This window comes from Miniopterus natalensis, chromosome 17 (assembly GCF_054644295.1).
Source record: "Miniopterus natalensis isolate mMinNat1 chromosome 17, mMinNat1.hap1, whole genome shotgun sequence".
NCBI classification, from domain to species: Eukaryota; Metazoa; Chordata; class Mammalia; order Chiroptera; family Miniopteridae; genus Miniopterus; species Miniopterus natalensis.
The window spans coordinates 25,801,218-25,817,543 of NC_142097.1; the positions used below are offsets into that span (position 1 = coordinate 25,801,218).

Sequence of the window (16,326 nt, forward strand, 5' to 3'; positions counted from 1 at the left end):
AAAAACTACCATTGGTCTCCCAGTGTGGTAGATCAGCATTTGGCTGCTACTCCACATAATCTTGCCAATATCACTCTCAAGGCAATTCCTCTTATAAAATATGGTACAATCACCACCCTATTTTGAACATGGGTATTTAATCTCAGAAAAAGTATTTAAAGCATTTGAAATATCTGAAGAGACAAGTTGATTTTTATGGAGCCGTTTGATGTTAAACTGCTGTATTCTGCTAAGGTTAATACTCTGAGGTATACGAAAATTAGAAGAGAGAGAGTCCTTTAAGGGGTTTCATAGCCTAAAAAACTAAACATGAAAGAATGCCAATCGACTCTCAAGAAAAAGATTTTTGCAAACACACAAAGCTATTTTAAAATTCCCTTTTATATAATCCAACGCCACTGGCTTCCATCTTCAAAATCTGGAAGCAGACTACTGATGAGGTTGCCAGATTAAGCTAATAAAAATACAGGATGTTCGAAAAAATTTGAATTTCAGATAAACAATGAAAAGTTTTTAGTATAAGTATACTCCCCAAATATTGCATATGTTTAGTATGAGCATGCCCCATGAAATAGGGGATTGAACCAGCAACCTGGGTATGTGCCCTGACCAGAATTGAATCTGCCACCTTTCAGTGTATTGGATGATTCTCCAACCCACTGAGCCACTCTGGCCAGGGCTGCAAGTCAAATTTAACTAGGTGTCCTGTACTTTATCTGGCAAACCTAGGGGATAATTACTTGGTCTACTCAGTAGAACAAGAGGCCCCGCCTACCCGATGACAATGTGTCTTTAGGGTTACTACGAGGAATTAAAAGGTTAGCAATGGTCATGGCGAAAGGAAAAGAACTGAACCTTATTTCTGAACCATGGATTCTGAACCAAGAACTGAACCATGGATTTCTACTCTCTTTCACACTGAAAAATACCTTGAAATGCATTTCAATGTATTTCCATTTATTTAGAGTCGTAATGGATTAGTTGTACTAAATAAAGAGGGTACTTCAATAGGATCTCTAGGGTTTGTTTGTGTAGAGCTAAGAGCCAGGATTAACCATATGGGTTGATGAACCTAGAGAACTTGTTTCTCTTGCTAGGTTTGTTACTTTTAGTGAGAATGACCAGACCTGATTTTGTAAAGCAGTTTGGGGACTTCAAAATTGCTGCATGAAAATGTAATTTTTTTCTAATGAAGTTCTTCCCCTACCCCTTTCACTAGAGGATTATCTGGTTCTGTTTTATAGGACTTGTCATACTGTCAGATCTCTGAGGTGGCTGGAATACTAGTGCTCCAGAGGTGGATTCAGAACAGCAATATTGCTCTGAGTCTGTGTTAAGCACTCATGGAGAGAGCATTCTTTTCAGCATCAGCTGATGCTCTGCAGCATGGGATTCTATTACCCTCATTTGAGCTGCCTGGTTAGTCTAGCAATCAGATCTTCCTGTCCCCTTCCTGTCACCAGGCCTTGACACAAGCTATCATGTGCCCTCTTTGCTTTGGCTCCCAGGCACACAATTCTTCTTTCATTTTCTTTGAACTCAAATGATGGAATATTGGAATTTCTAGGACAAGTACATGGCTATGACAACAGTGGGGAATCACGTGACACTAGGACTGTCCGGTAAAGTCTAGGGTGAGTAGTCCCCCTAATATTTCAACACCTGTCCTCTGACAGTTATCCACAACTGCCAAGATATTTGGAAAAGAGACAGGACTGGGAGTCAGAAATTCTCATCATGGCTTCAGTCACTGCCTTGCAGCTAACCTTGGGCAAATTACTGCCTCTATCTCTGCCCTGTGTCAGTTTCTGATCCTCTTTGATTTGAAGCCCCCATCGGAATAATAATAAAAAAACAAGCATAAGGAACTCATTTCAACTCACCATGCCGGCCCTATGAATCCCAGTGTTTGTAACATGGCATATTAGACTTCTCCATCCCTTCACCAGGAGGGGGGAGAGTTATGGGAAACAAAGACCGTGGAAGAAGTGACTATTTTAATTCCTTGGTGAGGAGGGTGAAATGTGTCTGCTTTGAAGATGGCAATTAGTAAAGTTCAAGTCTGAACCTAACCTGGGTAGAACTATGATGTGCTAGCTCTTTTTTTTGTTGTTTTTAAATCCTCACCGGAGGATATTTTATCCATTGCTTTTCAGAGAGAGTGGAAGAAAGAGAGAGACAAAAACATCAACGTGTCTCACATCAATTGGTTATCTCCTGCACATGCCCCAACCGGGGCCGGGGGCGGAGCTTGCAACTGAGGTACGTGCCCTTGGCTGGAATCGAACCCAAGACCCTTCGGTCTGTGAGTTGATGCTCTAACCACTGAGCCAAACCAGCTAGGGCAGGTGTTCTAGTTCTTGAAAAAAATAAAAGGGGCTTATGAACTAAAGAAAGTGATTTACCTCATCAGACAGTAAGAATAACACTTTCTGTAAAATAGTGGCTCTTTTTTCTCCCCTGCACCTCTTCAATTCCTTTGATTTTTTCACTCTCCCTTCCACATAGTGATATCCTCTTACATTGAGATGAGACAGTAACGAGTCACTTTGGCAAAAGCACATAGGGCTAAAGAAAGATGTCATATTTTGGCATCTCTTGGCACCGAGGCACATCAGGATAGGGTCCAGTAAGAGTTCAGGGTTCCCTGAGGCAGAATTCCTAAAACGATGGCTCCACTTCATAGTTAATGCAGGTTTGGGGCAAGAAAAATATAAATCTCTCTTGAATGTTTGAATCGTGCCTGTTTGCCTAAAGAGTTTTGCCTTTTTTTTTTTTTTGCTTGCCCTAATTCCTGATGTCAGGTCCCCAGGGTATCTGTGCTATGCCTCATTCGCAGTGAATGTATATTTTATACAGTGTGATCACACTTTGAACTAAAATAGACCATATCTAGAAATCTGAGTGTACAGCCTTCCCAGGGCTAAAGAATACAAGCAGTTTGAATTGCTTTTTGTCTCTTTGGATTCTTCCTTCTTTTAAAGTCCTCACCCAAGGATGTTTTTTCCATTGCTTTTCAGAGAGAGTGGAAGGAAGAGAGAAAGAAACATCAGTGTGAGAGAGATGCATTACTTGGTTGCCTCCTGTACGCACCCCAACCAGGACCGGGGATTGAGCCTGCAACCAAGGTATGTGCCCTTGGCCAGAATCAAACCCAGGACCCTTCATTCCGCAGGCCAACGCTGTAACCACTGAGCCAACTGGCCAGGGCTCTTTGGCTTCTTCTTGAGTCAATTCACAATATAGAAATGTTACCATGTAGGTTTTATTCATTTTTTTAAAAAGTCACCAGATCCTGAATGCTAGCCTCCATACCGAGACTATTTCCTAGAAAATGCAGAATATCTGAAAATGAAAGGGTCCTAGATGCTTACCTTAAGTTTCTCTCAGCTCCAGCATTATTAGTTTATTGATTAGTTAAAAGATAACTTTTATTAGTTCAATCCTGTGCATGAGCAGACCACAAGCCAATTTCTAGCTTCTCCTACACTTTTTAAGTGTTATTAATTTTGACTCCTATGCAAATTAGGGAAGCTGGCATCAGAAGATTTCCATCCTCTGTTATTTAAGATATGTGGCTAAAACTCCAACGCAAATTGCGCTCATAAAATCACACCCGGTAAGATGTGATTTGACCAAGTTGGCAAGCCTTAATGTCTTAGGTCTCTTCTCTTCACCCCACCCTTAACTTAGGGTTGAACAGAGGTTGAAAATTATTCTCTTGGCTAGGCTTGAGATCCGGTATTGATTGCATGAGAACTAATTCTGATGTAAATTATTCTTGTCAGGGATTTAAAAAGCAAACAGAAATAGAACCAACGGTGGAGAAAATGAGGCCATCTGACTGCTGTCAAGCTTCTGAGATTTCGAATCCTCTTGGCTACTCCACTGGTCTGCTTCAACCTGAGCCCTCACTTATTTTTTTTGGATTTGAAGTCAAGGCAACATCATTGCTAAGTCAATTCCAGCATGCTAGCTCCAGATTATTGTAACTTTTAAAGACTTGGGATTCCACAAGAAATGTAGCAGCATTCCAGAGACCCACGCATCAGACACAGACATATGCATTCTTGCCTGCAGCAGAGGGTGTTGGCTTTACTCCCTAACTCACTTTCTGCAAGACTCTAGTGGCTAACCCTTCACAAGAGGGCATAGCCAAACAGGTTCATCTCAACTTGAAGATCGCCAGCAAAGGGCCTGGGTTTAGTCACGTAGTTGCCAGTCACTTGGGATTGGTAAATAATCTTGGGGTAGTGGTTGTGAAAAAGGAAGCAGAAGTACTGAAATAAAAAGGGAGGGGCTAGAAAGGAAGTAAGACAGGTGGAAACGTATGACTTTTTCAACTTCCTGATGGAAAGATACCAAGAGAAATAAAACTCTTCCAATTCTGGGGACTTTTCTTTGGCCATATTTGGATGTAGATGTCATATTGCCAACTTCCTATATATATATATATATTTATATACATACATGCATACAGATATAAACACACACATATATCACCTGCTATATCAAATATAGTTATCATCCATCTGTATAGGATACATTTTATTTATTAAATATTTTATTTTATTTATTTTTAAAAATATATCTTTATTGATTTCAGAGAGGAAGGGAGAGGGGGAGAGAGAGAGTTGAAACATCAATGATGAGAGAGAGTCATTGATCGGCTGCCCCCTGCATGCTCCATACTGGAGATGGAGCCCCCAACTCAGGCATGTGCCCTGACCGGGAATCGAACCTTGATCTCTTGGATCCTAGGTTGATGCTCAACCGCTGAGCCACGTCCAGCTGGGCTATTAAATATTTTAAATTAATTTTTAGAGAAAGGAAGGGAGAGGGAGAGAGAGAGAGAGAAACAATGATGTCATCCACTGCCTCCTGTACAACCCCTACCAGGGATCTTGCCCACAAACTGGCCATGTGCCTTGACCAGGAATTGAACTGGCAACCTTTCGGTGCACAGGACATGCCCAACCAACTGAGCCACACTGGCCAGGACTAGGATACATTTTAAAGCATATGGAATTAATCTACTTCCCTTTCAAGAAGAACACATGATGGGTAGGCAACATTCCATCTACTCCCCACATTTCCAACGGTCATCCCAACAGCCATTTTAAGTTATGAAAAGAGTTGAGGCTGGGATCTGTGGCATCAGCTTCCTATGGCTTGCTCGCCAACTTTTTGTGTTCCTGGTTTTTGGAACTTCTTTACCATCTTCTGCATGTAAGATTCATATTAGTGGAATTAGAGTTTTAATTTCCATGCTTGACATTGACATTGAAGGTCACAATTTCTAAGTCAGGGAGGCTAAGTAGTAACAGTAATGCTTTGTTTTGATCTAATGTGGTAGGTTTTATAGCAGTTTTTCAACCTCTTCCACATCTTTCTTTTCCCTTTCAATGTTTTACAGTCAGTGTGTCTTTACTTCTTGCCTGGAAAAAAAAAAAAAAAAAATATATATATATATATATATACATATATTGATTTGAGAGAGAGAGAGAGATTTTTTGTTCCACTAATTTATGTATTCATTGGTTGATTCTAGTGTGCGCCCTTACCAGGAATTGAAACTGCAACCTTGGCATGTTGGGATGACACTCTAACCAACTGGGCGACCTGGCCAGGGCTTGCCTGAATATTCTGGCTCCCTAACCCAACTCCTTTAGATTCTCTTTGTTTTGAAACATCTCTCTTAATGATTTACATTTACTTTCTATATCCTTTCCACCAACCCTTTATCTACAGCTCTTCCTATGAAGACCATTCTAACATTAAGAACATGGTAGCTTGTTTTTGAGAAATCCCCAAACCACAGGTAAAATAATACTTTTTTTGGTAAAAAACATGCATTATGCACCTTACCTGCTTTACAACTGGGGAAACTTAAAGCAGAGAAATTAGTAAGACTTGCTCTAGGTCATAGACAAATCAGTGATAAGATTGGGACTATGGGATCAGACTCGGAGACTAGTGCTTGAAAACTAGAGAAAATGTACCTAAGATTAAAATGACTAATTCATTTTCTAAATTTCTTAACTTTTTATTGAAGTATACAACTTGCATAGGTTTTTTCATTTGCAGATTTTCAAGGGTTTCTAAATAGAAAAGTCTAGAAATCTGTTAGAGGTAGGGCTAATAACTTTGACACATTACTGACTTCCTCACTCCTTTTGAAGTACCATGGGGGGAAATGAATTTCCTTTTTTTAAAAATTTTCACCTGAGGATATTTTTTCCATTGCTTTTTCAGAGAGAGTGGAAGGGGGGGGAGAGAGAAACATTGATGTGAGAGAGACACACCGAGTGGTTGCCTCCCACTTGTGCCCTGATGGGCCAAGCCAGCAACCAAGGTATGTGGCCAGAATTGAATCTGGGAAACTTCAGTCCATGGGCCACCGTTCTAACCACTGAGACAAACTAGCTAGGGCTGCTTTTTTTTTTTTTTTTTTTTTAAATTTTAATTAAAGCAAAGACTGTTGATTGGACCTGAAAATTATCATATTATATTGGGTATCCACAATAATTTTATTTCACTTTTGAAACATCTTTATTGAAATATAATTCATAAACCATAAAATTCACCTATGTAATGGTTTAGGGCATATTCACAGAGCTGTGCAACAACCACCACAATCTAAGTATACAACCTATTCTACCTTCATTCTTTTTTTGGGGGGGGGTTCAATTACAGTTTACATTCAATATTACTTTGTATCAGTTTCAGGTGTACAGCATAGTGGTTAGACAATTATGTACTTTACAAAGTGTTCTCCCCAATATTTCCAGTATCCACCTGGCACCATACATAGTTATTACAATATTATTAACTATATTCCCTATGCTGTACTTTACATTCCCATGTCTATTTTGTTAACTACCGATTTGTACTTTTAAAAAAATATGTTTTTATTGATTTTAGAGAGAGAGAAATGGGGAGGCAGAGAGAGATAGAAACATTAATGATGATAGACATTGATTGGCTGCCTCCTGCACACCCCCTCCTGGGAATGGAGCCCACAACCCCAGCATGTGCCCTGACCAGGAATTGAACCGTGATCTCCTGGTTCAGGGGTCAACGCTCAACCACTGAGTCATGCTGGTCAGGTTTCTTTTTTTGTGTTTTGTTAATCCTCACCTGAGGATATTTTTTCCCATTGCTTTGCAGAGAGAGTGGAAAGAAGGGAGAGAGGGAAGGACGGAGAGAGAGAGAAATATCAATGTGAGAGAGACACAATTGGTTGCCTCCCACACGTGCCCTGATGGGTGCAGGGAGTGAACCTGCAACCCAGGTAGAGCCTTTGACCAGGAATCGAACCTGAGACCCTTCGGTGTGCAGGGCGATGCTCTAACAACTGAGTCACTCTGGCCAGGGCCAATTTGTACTTCTTAATCCTTTCACCTCTTTCACCCACTCCTTTAACCTCCCTCCCCTCTGAGGGAAATGAATTTCCAAGAGTACTTGTGTTCTTCATTTCAGTTATTCCAGAGAAGCCTGCCTTGAGCATATGTGAGACTGTTAGCTACTCTTTTTTTTTTATGGGAAATATACTCAACCTTCTATTCCCCTATATCAAGTTTTAGGTAGTACGTCTGGGTTTATTCTTGACTTGCTGCATTGGAACCTCCTGGGTCACAGGACAAGGGATGGGGCCAATGAAGTCCCCCCCCCCCCTTTTTCTTCAGCAGGGTTACAAGTACTGCTGCTATGAAATCTATGGCCCTAGTATTTTTTTGGTTTAAAAATCATTTTCTGTGATTTTATAAAAGAGGGTTGCCTCTAGTCTTAGGTTCACACAGTGAGGGACTGTGGGTTTCTCCATGGGGCACACATCTTACACATAAAGGAAAGGCTACAGGCTGGGTAAAATAGTCTCTCTTGGTCAATTGGTTAGTTGGGTAAATAACGACTGAGTTGTACTTTGTGCAGGGCTCAGTACTGACAGTTATAAAAGAATTATAAGCCTACCTCTTGATAGTAGTACATCTTGAAAATACATATAAAAACAAATTTAAAATACAACTACAGTACAACAGAACAAGTGCACATAAATCAGCAAAAGCAAGTACTGGGGAGCTGATGGGAAAGGGGTGAGAACTGGGTGGAGTTAGTCAATGAGGACTTTCTGGAAAAGGTGAATTTTAAAGGAAGAGAGGGACATGGGTTTGCTGAAAAGGAAGAGGTCTTTCCAGCAATAATGCATGAGCAATGGTACAGAAGAGAGCATCAGCAAGCTGTAAGGGTCAAATGGTAAATAGGGTAGCTTGCTAAGATTGGAGAATCTATATTAAAGGACAAGAAGAAACAAGTCTGCCCAGTTGGCGTGGCTCAGCAGTTGAGCATCAACCTAGGATCCAGGAGATCGAGGTTCGATTCCCAGTCAGGGCACATGCCTGGGTTGCAGGCTCAATCCCCAATAGGGGGTGGGCAGGAGGCAGCCAATCAATTACTTTCATCATTGATGTTTCTATCTCTCTCTCTTCCTCTCCCTTCATCTCTCTGAAATCAATGAATACATATTAAAAACAGAAGAAGAAACAAGTCTGAGAAAATGGCAAGGACAGTTCGCAGAGAGCCTTAAATGGTTACAAACCAAATTTTCTTTAATGGACAAAAGATCCTTATGGGTTCTTGCATAATGAAAATAACTTTTTAAGAAGTTGAGATACAGATATACTAGAAGAAAACAAAACTAGAGAGTTAGAAAAATAGGAAAACTGCTGCAAAATTTTCCGGGGGAGGGGAGGTGCTGGGCCCTAATGCCAGCTCTACTACTTATTAGCTATGACCTTGGGCAAGTCACTGAACCTCTGTAAAATGGGGATAATGGCATCCACCTAACACAGTTGTTGAAATGATTAAATGAATTAATACATGAAAAGTGTTCAGTAAGCACACAATACATTATTATTCAATTATTAGTTAATTAGATTATTGCTCTATTATTATCTGTATGACCAAAAAGTGCTCATAGAAATGCATCCTTTTAGGCCCCACTTCACATGTTAGTTTGAAAGCATTTTGGGTTTTTAGCCTGTCTTAAAAGGTATCTAGGATTCAGAGGATGAGAGGGCAAGTACAGTGCCCAAGACAGTGCTGTCTAATACAGTAGCCACTAGTCACATGGGGCTACTGAGCATGCAAACTGTGGCTAGTCAGAATTGAGATGTGTTGTAAATGTAAAATACACACTAGATTTCAAAGCCTTAACACAGAAAAAAATCATTAGTATTTTTATACTGATTACATTTTGAAATTATAATATTTTGGATATGTTAGGGTTAATAAGATGTATCAATTTCACCTGTTTCCTTTTTCCTTTTTAAAAAATTTTGATGTGTCTACTAGAAAGTTTAAAGCTAGTTGGCTCACATTATATTTCAATTGTACAGTGCTGGTCTAGTACAACATTCATTAGAGTTTTAGAAATTAAGGAGTTCTACATGAGAAGATTCTATAAAGGCATATGGGGATTATGGATAAATCTCCTTGTCCCTAACACTTTAAAATATTTTAAAAGATATACATATTTACATATAATTAATATATATTTACGTTAAATATATATGTACCTCAATTTGCTAGATAGCTACTACAGAGCTGAGGGAGTCACAGCTAATTTACCTTTCGAGAGGCCATAATTGGAAAAGGGTTTTTTATTCTTTTTAAAAGCAGAAACAAAGATGAAAATGGAAAAAAGGTAAAACATCTTATTTTGAACATTAAATCATGGAAACAAAAATCTTCCTAACTTTTGAAATCACGCCCTCAAAAGTCCAAATCGCATTGGTTTAAGGAACGTGGATTATTAAAAGTTTCCTGACAAATTTTTTCATATCATCTCTTGAAGTTGCTACTTAAAAATAACAGGAATAATTACGGCTAAAGAGCCTCGGGTCACGGCTTTCCACTGATCTGGAGGTAAAAATCAGGTTTAGGGTTTTGCTCTGAATTGATATTTTAACATTTAACCCTGATTGCCCTGACCAACTAACTAGGCTTCAGTTTCCAAAGACACCTTGGGGCGGGGGTGGTGCTCACTCCTTTCCCTCGGCTTCTCAAGTCCTTCCCGGCCCTTCTAGAAGGCCATCCCTCTCCGCGGCGACGCGGACAGGTGCAGCGCCGCCGGCCGCCTCGGGCTCGCAGCTCGCGCCCGCGACCCCGCGCCCTGCCCCCGCCCCCGGCTGCGGCCTGGCCGCTCCGCCCCCTGCCCGGGCGCGCGCGCACGCGCGGGGGCGCGCCCGGCAGCCGGGGCCGCGCACGCAGCTGCCGCCGCTGCCACCGCCTCCCTCCCTCGCTCCCTCCCTCCAGGCTCTCCTCCCCTGCCCTCCCCTCCGCCCCCTTCCCCGTAGGCAGTCAGCCCGCCCGCATAGACTCCCTCCCGGCCCCTGGCGTTCGGGCTGGGTCTCGCCCCAGTCCCCCAGGATCCCCGGGGTAGCTCTCCTTAGGCGGTCGCCCGCGCTCGGTGGATGTGGCTGGCAGCCGCCGCCCCCTCCCTCGCTCGCCGCCTGCTCTTCCTCGGCCCTCCGCCTCCTCCCCTCCTCCTTCTCCTCTTCAGCCGCTCCTCTCGCCGCCGCCGCCGCCGCCTCCACAGCCTGGGCCTCGCCGCGATGCCGGAGAAGAGGCCCTTCGAGAGGCTGCCTGCCGATGTCTCCCCCATCAACTACAGCCTTTGCCTCAAGCCCGACTTGCTGGACTTCACCTTCGAGGGCAAGCTGGAGGCCGCCGCCCAGGTACGGCGACCCTCGGGCGCCGGGGGCGAGCTGCGGGGCAAGCAATTAGTTAGGCCGCGCCCGCGGGTTGGGCTGGGGGCCCGGCCGGGAGGGCGGGCTGGCGGGCGGGCCTGGGCTTTGCGGGCCTGGGACTGGGGAGGCTGGCTCCCCGGCGGGCGCGCCCCTCCGAGGCGGCCGCGGGGCGCGGGGTCTAGTATGCTCTGCCCTGCTGGGCTGGGGTCCAGGCCGCGCTGCGGGGAGCGCTGCGGGAGCCGGCGGGCCGGGCCCGTGCGCCCCTCCGGGGCAAGCACACCTGTGTGGGGCATCCCCACTGATCTCCGGCCCTTCCGGGCTTGGTAGTGTTCTGGAAGAGGCTGGAGGGTGTTGGAAGAGGCCAGAGGGGTTATCGGAGTCCACGCTCCATCTCAGCCTCCTGACTCAGTTCTTTTCGGTGGTTCTACGTACGCCCCACCGAGGACACATCGGAAGGGGCGGTCATCTGGGACTACTCCGGCCGCCGCGCGTTAGCCTGGAGGGGAGATTCTAGAAGGGGGGAGAGGGTGAGAAGGAGAATGTTAATCCCAGGCAGCCTTGCTGAGTTCTCCCCGCCTGCTCCGGCCCAGGGGCTGGGTTTCCAAGATGATCCGCCCCTCCCCCCTCCCCTTCTCCTCGAGTGACAGTGCAGCAGTGACTTTATTCTCTCCTAACCCCTAGAGAAGCTGAAGGAGGACCCCATCTCCGCTTTTCCTGCCATCTTCCTAGCTTTACAGCCTTTGAAGCAGGTGGATTTATTGCTAGAGCATTGGTTGTTTAGCAGTACCTTCCTCTCAAAGAAGCTATTAGTTTAGCATACCACTGGTGAAAATATTCCATTACTCTTCATTGCAGTTTTTGGTGAATCATGCTCTCCCCACCTCCCCTCACCCCCTGCAGCATTATCTGAAGTATTGTTTGATTTTGGAGATCATTAATATTGATGCCCTACAAAGGTCCTGAACAGCAGACATTTGTAATACCATATTATATGATGTATTATGTGAAGTCTGTAATGAAAAATGGGAACTGTTTAGCAGTTATCTTTAAAAAGAATGATGGTAAAAATATTTTGTTTCATTTTTCTTCCCACTGCAGTCAAGAGGAAAAATCAGTAGGCCTCAATCTTAAAGAACAGGGTGTGTATGTAGCAGCAAAATGAAAGAAATGTAGACTAGTGTTTGAATGAATTGAAAGTTGGCAATTGTCTTTGAAAGCCAAGTACTCAGATTAAAAATATGTCTAAAAGTATAGAATTTAAAAGTGTACTGTCATATTTGGGCCACTTGTGTGAAAGCATGAGGGCTCCAGGGTCTGGCTGCACCAAAAGGCAAAACTTAACCCTGTGAAAGTCAGATGATTTAGAAATTTTCCATTAAGAAAATGAATCAGAATGAATGCATCTTGGGTTGAAATTGGGATTTGAAAGGGTTATTTGGGAGATGTTGTTTGTTTAAGCCAAGTGACTAGAGTGTTTGATATATATTGGCAGGGGGCAGATGGGAGGGATTGTAAACAGTAGTGTGTCTTGTGACTTGGCAAAGGAAGGACCTAGTGATGAATGAGTTTGCATGATTTGGAAAGACTAACATTAAAAAATCGTTTCTTTACCCCATTAGTTGGCATAATAGGTTCATAATTCTGAGAGGAACATATATTTAGGGGAAATTTTCAGGAAAAAAATTGTCAAGGAAGATTTTTAAATGATTATTTTATTAGGAAGTGACAGTTTTATTTGAGAGTTAGGATAGAACAGCAAGCAGTGTTGTATTTATTTTCCCTTTTCCACTTGCTTTTCCAAAGAGATGAGAAATATTTAAAGACTGGTTTAGGCCATTGAGGAAACACATGATAATTTGCTAGATATTAGGAGAGACTTGTCGACTTGATACAAGGAAATATATATGAATTTTTTTAGTAACATGAACTTTTCAAAATGTTTCTTTTCAGAAATCCCTTTCAGGCTAGGTGGTAACACAGATGAAAGATGGCATTAGATAGTGAATTCTAACAGGTGTTATTAAAGGATAATCGGACTCTTTAATTGTATGAATTGCCACCTTTGAAAGTGTGAAGAGGAATTAACATTAGTAAAAAGTTACATTAGTAGTAAAAAGCATATGTTAATGTTTTTGAAATCCATGGATTGGAGCAATAAAGTGTGGCATTAAGTAGTATCTTATAGTGGAAATCTAAAAATGTAGACAAAATTACATTTCTAGAAACCACATTTATAACTGGTATTGGGTCAGTTTCCTAATAGTTGGAATCATATTACACAAAGTATGCAAGTTGTTTGGTTGCTTTAGTTGCAGAATTTTATGATAAGCCCAGAGTATTTGTACAGGTTACATATTAGAAACTTAGTGGATTTTTAACCTGGCCTGGGGTGTGGACTCTTGGGGAAGGTGAAGAAATTAGTCAGTGTGCGCTAATTTAAAAAGTAGTTGTCTTTTACATAAGTGAGTGTGGTCTAATTCAGCAGGTTTTAAAATGGTGTTATGGACCTAGAGCAGTGATTTTTCAACCTGTGTGCCACAAGAATTTTTAAAACATGCAATACCTGACTAGTGCGGGCACTGACCTCTTTTCCCATAACAAAAAATTAGGAGCCATAGATTACCCAAATAAAAAATGACAACAGTCACCACAACAATAGTTGTCTGGTGCGAATGAATCACAGTTATTCCTATTTTTGGTCAGATCAGCAAAAAATATATTTTTTGTGCCGCAGAATTTTAGTAATTAGTTTATGTGTGCCATGAGATGAAAAGGTTTGAAAATCGCTGACCTAGAGAAATGGAACATTCCTTTTCTCCTCCCTTTAGGATATTTGAGAGCAGTGGGTTTTTGTAGCTATTTCAAATTCTGATTTTCTTGCTTTGTGGATAATTAAAAAATAGGTTACAAGTTTATGTGAATGGCTGCAATTCTTTATTATCCTTGTATAGTGGTTTATACAACAATATTTGTTTTTTTTTCTTATGGAAATGTTTCACCTGTGCCAGGGAAATTAACATCATCCTTCAAGGCCAAAGTCAGAATACACTAGACAATCCCTGTCCTCTGCCAACAAAATATTCATGTTCATGATGACTAAATTGGCACTTACAGGAAAGTTACAGATATAGTAGTTTGTTTGGCAGACTAATAGTTGGCACATAAATGGATGTTATTGTCAACTCTGTGTTACGGAATTTTCTGCCCCAATTTTGCATATTTTCTATGCAGTAATTTTGGTAGTTTTTAAAAAAATGATAAAATTAATAATTTGTGCAGCATTGTGCTAGATCACTGATCTTAAGAAATTAAATTTGAAAGACTGATGATAAAAAATTGAATTTGTTCAGATTATCTGTTCTGTTTCTTGAAATGTATCTATGAGGAAACACCTAAGAAACTTATATGTTAAGCTTTATCTAATATCAGTTGGCAATGAATTCTGTCTACAGTGAATTTTCCAGATAAATGAAGCTTACCCTTTGAGGCATTTAGACTTTAAAAAATATTTACTGATTAGGATGAAAATATTCCTAAAGTGTATTATTTCTTTAAAATTCTGTACTTCCTCATAATCTAGGTTTCTTTCTTCATTTTTAAAATACTAGACATCATTCTGAACATCTGTCATTGATACTTATTGCCATAGATTACCCAAAACTATGTACTGTGGTTCATTAATTTCATATCTGTTCTTTAAAGTTTTTTGTTTGTTTTCTTACTGTGAGGCAATTAATTTTTGCTGCTTATTGTGCCTTGTTGCTGCCTGTTGTGAAATTTCTTGCCTCTTTTATTTTACCAAACTTGATCTGAAGAGGTCTTAGTAACCAGATAAGCAAGTTTGTTTGAATTTATAAAGACATTTCTGAGTGAGGATTTGATGGATTCTCCTCTGAGTGAAAGGTATGAGCTGTATTGTATGGACTTTGTATCATCTATTCTGGCTTTCCATACAGGCTTTTTTTTCCTCTCTTTTTTTTTTTTTTTACTTCCTGGTTCTGGATAATTGATACTGCCCAGTACAATCTGGATAAATGTGGTCTTAAGTAGTAAATTGAAACTATGAAGCTTCTCTGAACTTTGCTACATAAATGAACCTGTTCTTACTGTAAAGTTAAGTCTTATTCTCAATGTATGTGAGTCAGTGGCAAAGGACTGAGTCTTCTAATAGCTGTTTTGTTGTCAACTGAGATTAGTTCTCCAAATCTTGGAGATTTCATGTTGAACACCATACATGCACGTAGTTCTCAATTTATTTGGCTACTTGTAATCACTTTAAATTTTTATTTTAAATTAGGACATATTTTAGAAGTATGGAAAAGTAACCCACCACCTAGATTTAGCAGATATTAATATTTTGCCCTGTTTGCTTCAGACTGTGCATGATTTTGGAGGAGGGGTTAATGAAATGTCACAGATACCCTGAGGCCCATTTCCATCTCTTTCACCCATCCATAGCCAGAGGTAACTTTTCTTTTTAGGTAGATGAGTATTATTCCTATGTATAGTTTTAAAGTTTTATCATATATGTAAGCAGCCACAGACAATAAATAGCAATGTTCTGTATGTTAAACATTTTTACATTAATGGTACTTATTATTATTATGAATTTCTGCAATGTGCTCTTTCAATGTCTCTTTTGTTAGAAAACTTGGCTCAACTTGTGTTTACTAATTATTTGCTCCTTATTGTCTTTAGAAACTATAGCCTTGTTCCACAAAGACAACAATTATTACAAAATTTTAATGATGAAATTGCTTGTTAGGCAAAGTGACTCAGACATCAGACTGACTGGTATTTGGAATCGTCACACTGGAGATTTCCTTATACTAAAATCTCAGGACTTTGGCAATCAGAAAAAATCCCGAGTCTTATTATAGTACACGTAACGTGTATTTCTGAATGATTGTAGTAAAGACTCATTCAGGAAAAAAGATGTCTGCTGCCTTCCTAGTTCATAGGAAACTTCTGTTGTAAAATTCTTACAAATGGTCAAGCTGTCTCTTCAGTACAGCCATTATTTAGTTTTGATTCTGTTGAAGTGCAGTCTGTATGAGACTCCAAGAAGACTTAAAACCCTGGGTTTGAAACAAAGAATGCACTAACATTCCATTCTTTAATAGCATCAAATGGAAAAGTTGAAAATGAGCTTATTATTAACACAATTTTATATGCCAACTTTAACATTTTGCTCTCTTTTAAGCTTGAAAACGGAAGACCTTAATGTTGAAATTCCTTTGCATTATTACCTATATTTTTAATAGTGGAACACACAGGTAAAAATGCACTAACATGATGATGTTAATATGTGAGAAATCACACACAGAATCATCAGGTCAGTGCTATTGTTGGGAAAGCATTAAAAAAAGCAGTGTTCTATTGTAGTAGTCAAACACTTAAGCACACGCATAAGTCTATGGAGATTTAAAAATTTTTTTTAAATATATCTTTATTGATTTCAGAGAGAGGAAAGGAGAGGGAGAGGGAGAGATAGAAACGTCAATGATGAGAGAGTCATTGATCGGCTGCTTCCTGCACCCCCCCCCCCAACTGAGGATTGAGCCTGCAACCCGGGCAT

The 16,326-nt window shown here is 40.8% G+C and overlaps 1 protein-coding gene across 2 annotated transcripts in view; it reads left to right on the top strand.

Moving 5' to 3' along the window:
• Positions 1–10,355: 10,355 nt before the first annotated feature.
• The window catches only part of NPEPPS (aminopeptidase puromycin sensitive), a 65,306-nt gene continuing 59,335 nt past the window's right edge, over positions 10,356–16,326 (top strand). Inside the window, exon 1 of one of the 2 annotated variants that reach the window (XM_087826159.1) lies at positions 10,356–10,736. In XM_087826159.1, coding sequence (XP_087682285.1) covers positions 10,473–10,736 — 264 coding nt within the window. In that variant the 5' untranslated portion in view covers positions 10,356–10,472. The remainder of the gene's footprint in view (positions 10,737–16,326) is intronic. The other variant, XM_087826158.1, reaches the window with a different exon arrangement.